The sequence below is a fragment of the Penicillium digitatum genome, chromosome 6 (assembly GCF_016767815.1).
Source record: "Penicillium digitatum chromosome 6, complete sequence".
NCBI lineage: Eukaryota > Fungi > Ascomycota > Eurotiomycetes > Eurotiales > Aspergillaceae > Penicillium > Penicillium digitatum.
The window spans coordinates 2,888,955-2,900,751 of NC_089389.1; the positions used below are offsets into that span (position 1 = coordinate 2,888,955).

The window sequence follows — 11,797 nt, forward strand, 5'->3', positions numbered from 1 at the left end:
ATCTACAACATGAGGGGACTGTGGGACCTTTAACCCTTCCCCGGACTTAGTGGCTGGTGTGAAGTATGGGGTAATTGATCTTTACATGTTCCACGGTAGAAAGGGGGGAAGTTTAATCATAATCCTTTGCACCGCATCCAATCATGCGGTTGGCGTGTCATAGATTGACTTACTCCGTACAGCCATGTCAGATTAGCCTCGAGCGCCAAGTGAATACATTAAGGATGAAAATCGACAGTGGATCTACTTGCTACCTGATCGGGGGTTGGCCAATGGAGCGTAGCAATTTGCTGCATTCTACTCCGCATATGCACTAGACTTCTTACCATGATAATCGTCACCTTGGCCAAATGATCCTCTCTCTGCTCACCGAATTGCCACAGAATCTCTCACCCGGGGGCTTCGGATGCCCAGGGATGCGACAGAGTTTAATAGTTCACAACATACTTTTCTTTATGTGGAGAATGCAGATCAGGGAACCTCTGAAGTAGTCGAAGGATCACTGTTTGCCAAGAGATGACGTGTATGGTTGAGCCATGCGGATCCGAAAGTTCATGCGGAGCCGCACGGCCGGAAACAAAACTGATGTGGTCATTTTCCAAAATTCTACAAGTTACCCCGCATTGTTTGGAAGTGGCGCACGGCCCGGATATCTTGGTCTGGGGAAGGGGGCTAACCGTGGTACGAAGTAGGCTGGCCATTGCATGCGGAGCCGCTTAGATCGACATCTCAAATTTTACTTGGGCCTTAATGGCGCGTTGTCTATGATAAACACCTTGGTAGTCATGTCTTGTGAGGACCTTTGGCGTTAGTGGCTTTCATAAAGAACCCTCCATCTACGTATTTACCGAACTTGGTGCCAAGTGTACCACAACAATAACCGTGGGAACTCATTTCCCTTCCTTGAAGATCACACAGTGCACCAAATTCAAAAAAGCTTGTTTGGAAATGACATCTTGTGGTGAATGTCAAATCCAGCACCCTCGCAGAAAGGCTAGAAGATCCTGCTTGTATTGTCAAAAGGCCCACAAAACATGCGGTAGGCTCAGGGACATCCCGGCCTGCTTGTTATCTCGAGCAACCGTAGTTCAAGATCTATAAACTGACAAAAGAGGGTAGGGAATGAGCGCCCTTGTGGGCAATGCGTGAAGCGCAACATGTCATCACAATGTGTTGATGGACACCGAAAACCTCCAAAGTACCTCAATGAAGGTACAAAGAAAGCAATCAAGGCTGGCTTGCATCGCGGTGTTACTTCTCCAAAGCAAGCCCAGCATGAACAAGAAACTTTTCCAAATACCACAAGCTATGAGTCAGTTTGACACTTCAGAGCCATTGCATCCTTACTAATATTGGATTTAGCAACAAGACCACTAGAAAACAAACAATCGATGAGCGATGCACAAAAGGCGTCAGAAGCGATCCATCCGAGGAATTCTTTGATGACTTCGTTGATTCAAGCTCTTTCGATACTGAAAGATCGAGTGTCAGGCTGGGAAGGAAAGATTCCAAGAGAAGTTTTGCCAAAAAAAACGACAATTTCATGACTTTCTTCTCAGACGCTGAATTTGCGACGTGGTCAGAAAGGTCTTCCGGCGTATCCGACGATAGTGAAGAGGGGACGTCATACCAAGCTCTGGAGGATAATTTCGGAGTCCGCTTGGTGAAAACGCAAAGTTATGCAAGAGCTGAACCATGTTCCGGATTTGCTGTCAGGAGTGGCTGGTCGAGCACATTCTATCCTCACGAAATCGAAGAAAAATCCCACGGTTGCTGAATATATCAGCCAAAACAAGCGCAAAACGCAATTGATGCTCTTATGACTATGAAGAAGATGAGACTGCAGAGAGATAGATCTCCATCTGTTCGATTTCCGGGGATTAGCTCCGTCCAGGAATTTAGAGCTCGCCATCCTCTTTTTTCCTTTTTCTTTATTTTTGATTTTTCCTTTTTTTGGTTTAACCAGCAGGTTGAACTTTCGAGATGTGATTATACCAAAGTGTTGCTTATGAATAACTATAGTGGCTAAGATTGCAAGACGTTGAGTTTGGTTGAAATGCTTTGAAAGTGTTTGTGGTGGCCAGGGTCAACCGCCAACTCCCACCTGCTCTAGTAGTTTCAACAACTCTTGGATTGTGTTCTTTCACCAACCATCTCCACATTTGCTTAGGCTATTGCATAGCCTCAACGTCATTTGTGAACCCGGGACCGTCCGGAAACCAGACAAAAGAGCAACTCGGTGAAACCGTACATAGTACAAGGTTACATCCAATCGAAGTAGCTACTTGTGCGGCTCCGCATAGGGGCCCATGCGCGATCCCCACAAGCCTCCCCCGCATTACCTGTGCTACGTTCCAAGTCGAGCATGACAAGTTCCAGGATCAGACACAATCAACTGTGTAGTACCTCTTGTGGTATTCCAGATGAACTCCGGTAACCCGACCTAATTCCCCCAGAGGAGGGGAAATATGAGAATTGAAGCGACAGACTCCACCTCGCCTTCTTTTACCCCGGACATTCCCACCTGACAGATTTAGCTATAAAGCTCCAATTGATGTCCCGCAAATAATCATCAACCCACCAAAGAAAACTTCTTTATCTGTGACATACGGATAACTCATCTCATCCTTCATTTGCATCTCATCAACATGTCTATCCCAGAAACTCAGTGGGCGCAGGTGGCTGAGAAGGTCGGAGGGCCACTTGTCCTCAAACAAATCCCCGTTCCCAAGCCAGGTCCTGACCAGATTCTGGTCAAAATTCGCTACTCAGGCGTTTGCCACACCGACTTCCATGCGATTATGGGTCACTGGCCCATCCCAGTTAAGATGCCTCTGGTTGGTGGACACGAAGGGGCTGGAGTGGTCGTGGCGAAGGGCGAGCTTGTGAGCACCTTTGAGATCGGTGACCACGCTGGAATTAAGTGGCTCAACGGTTCGTGCTCTGAGTGTGAATTCTGCAGACAATCGGATACCCCTCTGTGCGCGAATGCGCAACTTTCTGGGTACACTGTCGATGGTACTTTCCAACAATATGCTCTCGGCAAGGCCACCCATGCTTCTAAGATTCCCAAGGGTGTACCCCTTGATGCAGCGGCTCCAGTACTCTGCGCTGGTATCACTGTTTATAAGGGATTGAAGGAATCTGGCGTTCGCCCTGGCCAGACGGTCGCTATTGTCGGAGCAGGCGGTGGCCTTGGGTCTCTTGCACAGCAGTACGCGAAGGCCATGGGCCTTCGTGTAATCGCTATTGATGGAGGCGACGAGAAGAGACAGATGTGCGAGCAGCTCGGCACTGAGGTATGATCCTGAAACATCGACATTTTGGCGTTCCTCTATATCGACCATCGTAGCTAACCAAAAAAACCAAAAAAGGTTTACGTTGACTTTGCCAAGTCCAAAGACCTTGTTGCGGACGTGAAAGCAGCAACCCCCGGTGGTCTTGGTGCTCATGCCGTTATCCTGTTGGCTGTCTCAGAGAAGCCTTTCCAACAAGCCTCGGAATATGTTCGCTCGCGAGGAACAATTGTTGCGATCGGATTGCCCCCAGATGCATTCCTCAAGGCCCCTGTGTTCAACACTGTCATTCGTATGATTAATATCAAGGGAAGCTATGTTGGAAACCAACAGGATGGTGTTGAAGCTCTAGACTTCTTCGCCCGAGGCTTGATTAAAGCTCCATACAAGTTGGCACCTCTGAAGGATCTTCCCAAGATCTTTGAGCTTATGGGTATGTTACTCTCTATCACTGGTACACTGGAATGAACTCTAACTTGATATAGAACAAGGCAAGATTGCCGGCCGCTATGTGATTGAGCTGCCGGAGTGAGCGGTTGACGATTAGCGAGCTGTGCTATAGGCACATATTATGAGTTAGGAGCATGATGATGTACATAGGCGTGGGGAGTTGCGTGCGAATTTATGTGATGTGTTAATTGACATGGTGAATTTAACTTACTATCAACAATCGATACATAAGAACCCTTTTGACACGGTCTCTGGTTGCTTCTCCATTCAAAAATATTACTGGCCTTGATCCCCGGGGGTTGAGACCTACTCTTCGCATTTGGGGGGTCCTCATGCAACCTCAGGAGCTACGAGCTTGTCATTGAGTTCACTACCGGACTGTGACGTCTCAAAAGTAGAATTAAAGTTTAAGATCCAAATGGACTGCCGTTAATGGGGTAGGTAGGCTAAGGACTATCAATAAGAGAATACCCAGCAATGTACTTTTTTCGAGTGTGCGAGAGTGGAAATTGCGAAGCAGGAAACTGGTCTAAAATCAAGTTGATGGGTCTACCAAAAGTAAACGCTGATCTTTTGTGTCTTCACCTAGGCGCAGAAGTACGAAGGATATGATCTAGGGAAATGGCGGTATCAAATTAAGAGTATCGGGTGCGACACCTGACTAATTTCTCTGTAGCCAGTATCCTACCTTTAGTCCCATTGCGGGCCACTTGCAAAAGACCGGGGGTTTAATCATTCCCCGCTTTTAGCCCGACTAGTGCTGATCGTCCGGACGAAGGGAGATGACGGAGAAGCCAAATCAGGGGCGCGGGAGCGGAGCCGCAGCCCAAAGCGGCGAGAAGCATCGGGCCGGCCTTTCTCGATCTGCATGCTTTCCCCACGCTCTGCAGCCCCGACGATTTTAGCCACCCGGGTACTTCCCATTAGGTATATAAGTGTGCCTTTAATGTGCCCTGTTCTCATATTTTACACCTTCATCGAAATCTCTCTGATCAATTCTCTCTTCTTCGATAACCATGTCACTTTTTCAAACAATCGAGACCCCTGCGCTGACATATGAGCAGCCGTTGGGACTGTAGGTTGCCCCGAACAACCCCCCCCCTCCTCCCATTATTTCAGGCAATGATCTAACAAATATTGTCAGATTCATCAATAATGAATTTATCAAGGGTGTGGATGGGAAAACGTTTCAGACGATCAATCCCCACAACGAGAAGCCCATTGTAGCCGTTCACGAAGGCACAGGAGAGGATGTCGACATTGCCGTGAAAGCTGCTCGCGCTGCACTGAACGGAGAGTGGAAAAAAATCACGCCGTCCGAACGTGGTCGCCTCCTTACTCGTCTGGCAGACTTCCTAGAACGCGACATTGAAACGTTGGCCGCTATTGAAGCCCTTGACAATGGCAAGGGAGTGACAATGGCCAAAGGCGACGTTAAAGCCTCTGCCGGGTGCCTGCGCTACTATGGTGGCTGGGCCGATAAGATTTATGGTCAAACAATTGACACTGATACTAAAAGCTTGACCTATACGCGCCACGAACCGGTGGGCGTCTGTGGCCAAATTATTCCATGGAACTTCCCGCTTATGATGTTCGCTTGGAAGATCGGCCCTGCTTTGGCCACCGGAAATACAATTGTGATCAAATCGGCCGAACAAACACCCCTTTCTGCGCTTTACATGGCCAAGCTGATCAAAGAAGCGGGATTCCCCCCTGGAGTGGTCAATGTTATTTCAGGATTTGGAAGAACCGCAGGCGCGGCGATCGCCTCCCACATGGATATTGACAAGGTCGCTTTCACTGGATCGACTCTAGTTGGACGTCAGATCATGAAAGCAGCGGCCGATAGCAACTTGAAGAAAGTGACCCTCGAACTGGGTGGCAAGTCGCCGAACATCATTCTCCCCGATGCAAACCTAGAGGACGCAGTTGAATGGGTGAATCTGGGCATTTTCTTCAATCACGGACAGTGCTGCTGTGCAGGCTCTCGCGTTCTTGTTCACGAAGCTGTCTATGAGAAATTCCTAGAGCTTTTCAAGAAGCGAACCGAGCAAAACAAGGTCGGAGACCCATTCTGTACCGAGACTTTCCAGGGACCACAAGTATCACAGATCCAATATGACCGGATCATGGGTTACATTGAAGAAGGAAAGGATGCCGGTGCTAGGGTCGTCACGGGTGGCGATCGTCATGGCAGCGAAGGATACTACATTCAACCCACCGTTTTTGCTGATGTCACTGAGCATATGACGATTGTGAAAGAAGAGATCTTCGGACCCGTATGCACGGTGCAGAAGGTCCACAGTGAGGAGGAGGCTATTAGAGTGGCTAATGACTCCAACTATGGTACGTACTACGCGATCTGTCACATTCAACCTGTTTCTTATGGTCTAATACACAAATAGGGTTGGCCGCGGCTGTCCATACCACGAACATCAACGCTGCCATTCGAGTGTCTAACGCCGTCAAAGCTGGGTGAGTGAATCAAAAATCAAAAGTGGGTCTCCAGAATGTGCTGACAAATCTCCTGCAACAGAACCGTATGGGTTAACAACTACAACACCCTTCACTACCAGATGCCCTTTGGTGGTTTCAAGGAATCCGGAATAGGCCGAGAACTTGGATCATACGCCCTCGAGAACTACACTGAGGTGAAGACAGTTCGCGTGCACCTTCAGTCGTAAGAAGATCGTTTGAAGGGAGTATTTTAACTTTGGGGGAGGTGGTTTTACGTTTCATTTTGTAAATATTACAGGAAATTGCCTTGATATGTTCAGAGCACCAAATGCGGAAAGTTCATTTTTTTTTTACAAATTTTCTCCGAAACCAGCCATCTTTAACTGGCCGAATTATCCAATTACAATTATCCAATTACACAAGTCAATTGCGTTGGGAGCTTGTCAAACCAGCACGTTAGTCAATTCAGCAAATCTGGGCGAAAGACTACCCCTTTTATGCAGAGTCAAATTCTCTCCTTTTTCTACCACATTCCATCTGTCGATCACAATAAAGATCAATCCGAAGTGGGATTGAGGCGGGCTGCCCCGTGACCACATGCAGTAGGAAGCTTTCTATGATTGGCTAGACTCCGGGTGGACAATGCTCCGGTCCGATCTCGAACTTCAGGGGCGTTAAATCCTAAAAGTGCGCCGGGTTCCGAGCTGTCGTGTAACATTACCCCCAGATGTACGGAGTATATGATCTTGGATTCTTTTTTTTTGGTTCACTGCGGTTAACTTACAATACGGCACACCCGGATGTAAACTGTCTCAAGCTAGTATATCTTGAAGCTCAATGGCTGAGACAGTACCCAATTATAGTTCCACCGCACCGGAGATGACTCGTGTCTTGTGGAAGGATGAAGCGCTAGCTTCTCCACCTTTACCCCACTCAAACTCACTCCGCACTCTACGAGGCTCACGTGTTCCCCCAGGAATTACGAAATATCTCAAGTCTGAAGAACTTTTAAAACATTTCGTACTTTTTCCGCAAATTGGGGTGACACAACTGCCTCCTTCCCGGTAGTTAAAATTGACGACCAGTTATACATGCAATAGCTCAGCATGGAAGACTTCCGCCGACGTCAGCTTCACAGCTGTGATCCATGTCGCAAGGGCAAAAGAGGCTGCGACGCACCTGTTCGTCACACGATCTCTGTACTATTAACGGCGGAAGCGGCGGATGCTAATTTTTTAACACTTAGAAAGAACGACAAACGAGCGCATTCAGCTCTTGCTCGAACTGCACTCGATGGAAAAAGGACTGCACATTTAATTGGATCTCGTCAAAGCGCGCGGACTCGAGGAGTCGAAAACGAATCAAGACCAACCCCACAAGCGCAACCCTTCTAGCTTCTCACAACGTTGCTCTGGAGGAGACGCTGCGCTCTGCACAAACACATCCTGCCAATGTCGGAGAATTGCTTAGCCCGCCTGAAACTTTAGATTACGCCTTCCCCTCGTCCTCGTCGCTCCCAGAAAATCACTTTCACGAGTCATTCCAAAGCCACGATTTAACCAGCGACCATTCTCAATCGATTCCTTGGACGATGGACATCCCATACGATTTGCTAGTTAGCAGCTCAAATCAACTTGCTTCTCCAGACTCCTCCGTGGAATCCGACGCGCAGGCTGAATTTTTTGATTTTGCACCTCCTTCCGTCGAGAGCACATACGGGTTACTACCACAGCATGGATATGCATCCACCTCTCATACCACATCGATAGTCTCAGCATGGAAACAGAGTCGACACAAACATCCCTCAGAGTCTGCGTCTGACCGAACCTCAAATCCAGAACAACAGTGGAACTTCTGCATCGCTTCCGAAAACACAGCTAAGGAAAGCGCCCGTGCGATGATGTCACGCAATCTGGTCCGCATATACCACGACAGCATGGAGAATGCTTTGTCATGTTGGTTGACCGAGCACAACTGTCCTTACAGCGACACAATCAGCCAAGTGGTTCCTCAGCGAGAGATGAAAGCATGGGGTCCGAACTGGTCAAACAGAATGTGTATTCGGGTCTGTCAGTTGGATCGTGTATCATCTTCCATACGCGGCAGAGCGTTAAGTGCGGAAGAAGACACGAAAGCGGCTCGGGGGCTTCATCTAGCGATTATGTCATTCGCATCGCAGTGGACTCAACATGCACAGAAGGGCACTGGCGCGACCATTCCCTTGGCAATTGACCAAGATGAGAGATCGATCCGAGAGAAAGTTTGGAACGAAGCCCGCCAGGCCTTGGAGCATTCGAGCCACATTCCATCTTTTCGCATTGCCTTCGCAAATATCATATTTTCTTTGACGCAAAGCCCGCTAGACAAAGGGCAGGCAGCAAGCCTGGGCGAGCTTTTGGAGAACGATCGTGCGCCAACGTTTCTGGAAACCGCCAATCGTCAAATTTTCACTTTTCGGCACAAGTTCACAAGACTGCAGCGTGAGGCTGCCCCCAAAGCTAGAGATCTTGGGAGGAGGTCGATAGAGTCAACTATGACGAACCTTCGGGAAATACCACAGCCCTCAGAGCCTCCGCAACTCGATCCACTTCTGACTAGCCAAGAACACCGCACTACACTAGATCTTATGTTTTGGCTAGGCGTTATGTTTGATACCCTAAGCGCTGCAATGTATCAGCGCCCTTTAGTAGTGTCGGATGAGGATAGTCAAATTGCATCGGCCTCAGCACGAATAGCTGAACGTGGAGATCAGATTGATCTTGATCAATGGGATATTACAAGAGGCAAGACACGCGGGAAACAGGATGTGTGGGGCGATTTATTCCTTCGTTCTGCGATAGAACGTCAAGGGTCAGGCCAAGACCAGCCGAGGTGGCCGTGCTCGTACGAAGAAGCCGCATCCATACTTTCGGAGGCGACTCCTGTCAAAGTGTTACTCTACCGTCGGGTGACGCAGCTCCAAACTCTGGTTTACCGAGGCGCGAGTCCCGATCAAATTGAAAACGTCATCCAAAAAACACTCACAGTCTGCCAATACTGGGATTCCACATACCAGAGTTTCATGGTCGATTGCGTTAGCAACCATGAGCTGCTTCCTTCTCGTATCCAATCGTGGTATGTCATCCTCGATGGTCACTGGCACCTCGCTGTGATGCTCTTGGCGGATGTGCTAGAGAGCATTGACAAATGCAGGCTCGGTTCTGATGTTGCACGTGAGGCTCGGCAAACTACAAACTTGGTTGCTACACTTAGAACGAATAATGCGTTGGCAGTTGGCGGACTGGCTCGGGCTTCAATACAAGGGCAGTACTCGTCCATGAACCGTCATTTCCATGATTCTCTCAGTGAAGTGGCCTTCCTAGTTGAACCGTGGACGGCCGTGCTGGTCCATTGCTTTGCCAAGGCGGGAGATATCTTGCTAAAAAGTTTGGATATTTCCGGGGATCAAAATGTGTATGCTAAGTGCTTACGACACAATTGCGAGTTCTTGATCCGTGCGCTTCAATATCTCGGAAGAAAGTCCGACATGGCCTTTTTGATGGCTCGGAATTTGCTAAGGTCTTTCGAATCAAAACTTGCGGAAACATCATGAGAGAATCGATTGGGTAGCACCTAAGTTCTATTGTCTTTTGGTTCCCGAAATCTTTGTCCCGGGGCCGGTGAAGGACCGGCAGGGACGAGCTCGTGGCGGAACAGATCAGACACTCTGAGTTGGACTGGATGAACAGTTGGTTCATGTGCGAGATTGCATCCTAAGCAGTGTTCTCCAATTGTTTCTATGGGGGCACCCAGTACTGAGAACAAACTACTTCCTACGGATACCACGGCCGAGGGAGGTTGCGTAGATGAGTCAATCTCATATGACGCTTCCTTGTCGCCACCTGGAGGAACTATTCCTTGGTATCCATCTATGGGCAGATTCTGATCATGGAATGTCAGAAGAGACCCCGGCAGATAAATTGTTAGCAATAAGTAGGCCAGTCAGCAACAGTATGGGACTTCGAAGAAGACGCTCCATTAACAATCCAAGCCATCAATCACATTCGCGATATCCTTGCTCTTCCTATGATTCTAAGCAATACGGCGCCATCGGGAGATTGCCATCCATCGATTTTCGGTCAGCTCCAGACTCCTGTTTTTCTTGGCGATGGCGCCGAAGATCCTAAAGTCTCTGCCGGTCTTGGTGAGAAGATGACTCGTGTTCTGTCAAATGGTCTAGGAATGGATGTAACATGGAAGGAATATCAGGGATTAGGACATTGGTACCGTGCTGAGGACGAGGTTGAAGATATCTTGAGCTTCCTTCGGGATCGTGTCGGCCTACCAGTGACGCCAGGGTCATACCTAGCAAAAGGGACGAAACAGGGCAAAAAAAAGCATAAGTGCTTCTTTGAAATATTGCCCACCTGACCCAGCTTGATTAAACTTGAAAATGGATAGGTAGGCCCTTTTTTATCTATACCTGTCTCCACGCCAAGAGACACGATATATTATTTTGGTCTCTATCACCCCGATCTAAACCCCTGATTAGGTGTTTGCGAAGGGACTTTGGGATCCACAGAAGCTTTCTGTTTTTGAAACCCTTCATGCTCTCCCGTGCATTCTATGATCCATTGTAATTTTTGCAAGAATATCTAAACATGATTTCAAGCCTCATGAACTTGATATTTAGACTTGGAAAACCACAGTCATACTCTACGACTATTTCAATGGCGAAGAATTTCCCTGAGGGTTAGCTGAGCTTGAACATTCGTCTGTCCCGTAAAAGGACCCGGTTGGTGCACGCTCAGGTCTCCTTCCCTCTTTTCATTCTCCTCACACTGAGTTTTCCCCAACCGTCCAATGTCCTAGTTCGCGACTAGCGGTCTTACTAGCCATGTAGCGAGTATGGAAAGTCCTCTTTGACCCACCTCCAACATTAGAGACTCGGATTCGAGAGATTCTAGAACTTTTAGTCGGCTCGGCACACCCTTTCAGTCCCGAGCGACTCCTTCTCTGTCTGGCCGAGACCAGGGTTGACGAAATTGATCTCTCCTCCTACCCAGATTACCTGTTCTTCTATGTCGTGGACATGGGTAAGATGGTAAAGGTCCTTCTGAGACGCATGGCTGGCTTCCAGTACCATCTCGTTATGTCTATTCTCATTTTACCTTTTCAATTCAAGATTGAAAACTCTCGCCTATCTCAAACTAGAAATCGATATTCCTTATATAGAATCTTTACTAGACTAGATCTACGTAATAAGAAAAAGTCAGTTTTTTACTACTACTTTTAGGCAAATTCGAGGCCTTTTTCGTAATTTGAACGCTAAGGGGGATCTTATTAAGGGATCGCCTTTTATCCAGGCTGTAGGCCTAGTAAATATTGTGAATGGTATTTCGAGAGGGGTACCTGGGGTAGCTAGCGCCTAGGCGTTTATAGACTAAAGGGAATTCCGGCGGGCTTATAAAAAAGGGATAGGCGCGTTGGCTAAAATTTTAGGGGATAGCTGTAACTGGATCTCGAGGACGTATTCTTTTACTTTAATACCCGCTCTCTAGTACGGTATGTGGTACTACGGTAGTATGTACACGTGACAGCGAATTTCGAGGTAG

The 11,797-nt window shown here is 48.0% G+C and overlaps 3 protein-coding genes across 3 annotated transcripts; all 3 read left to right on the top strand.

Moving 5' to 3' along the window:
* Window positions 1-2,648: 2,648 nt before the first annotated feature.
* Window positions 2,649-3,828, top strand: Pdw03_6026 (Alcohol dehydrogenase 1; the record flags this gene model as incomplete). The annotated part of the gene is made up of 3 exons (XM_014683018.1): window positions 2,649-3,299; window positions 3,375-3,729; window positions 3,782-3,828. 3 exons carry the CDS (start codon window positions 2,649-2,651, stop codon window positions 3,826-3,828), a joined length of 1,053 nt encoding a protein of 350 aa, XP_014538504.1.
* A 934-nt stretch (window positions 3,829-4,762) lies between these two features.
* On the top strand, window positions 4,763-6,430 carry Pdw03_6027 (Aldehyde dehydrogenase; the record flags this gene model as incomplete). Its single annotated transcript, XM_014683019.1, has 4 exons — window positions 4,763-4,821; window positions 4,891-6,092; window positions 6,152-6,221; window positions 6,283-6,430. 4 exons carry the CDS (start codon window positions 4,763-4,765, stop codon window positions 6,428-6,430), a joined length of 1,479 nt encoding a protein of 492 aa, XP_014538505.1.
* Window positions 6,431-7,309: 879 nt separating this feature from the next.
* Pdw03_6028 (Regulatory protein alcR) lies at window positions 7,310-9,795 on the top strand (the record flags this gene model as incomplete). Its single annotated transcript, XM_014683020.1, has 2 exons — window positions 7,310-7,384; window positions 7,450-9,795. The coding sequence occupies 2 exons, from the start codon at window positions 7,310-7,312 to the stop codon at window positions 9,793-9,795; spliced, it is 2,421 nt and encodes an 806-aa protein (XP_014538506.1).
* Window positions 9,796-11,797: the final 2,002 nt, after the last annotated feature.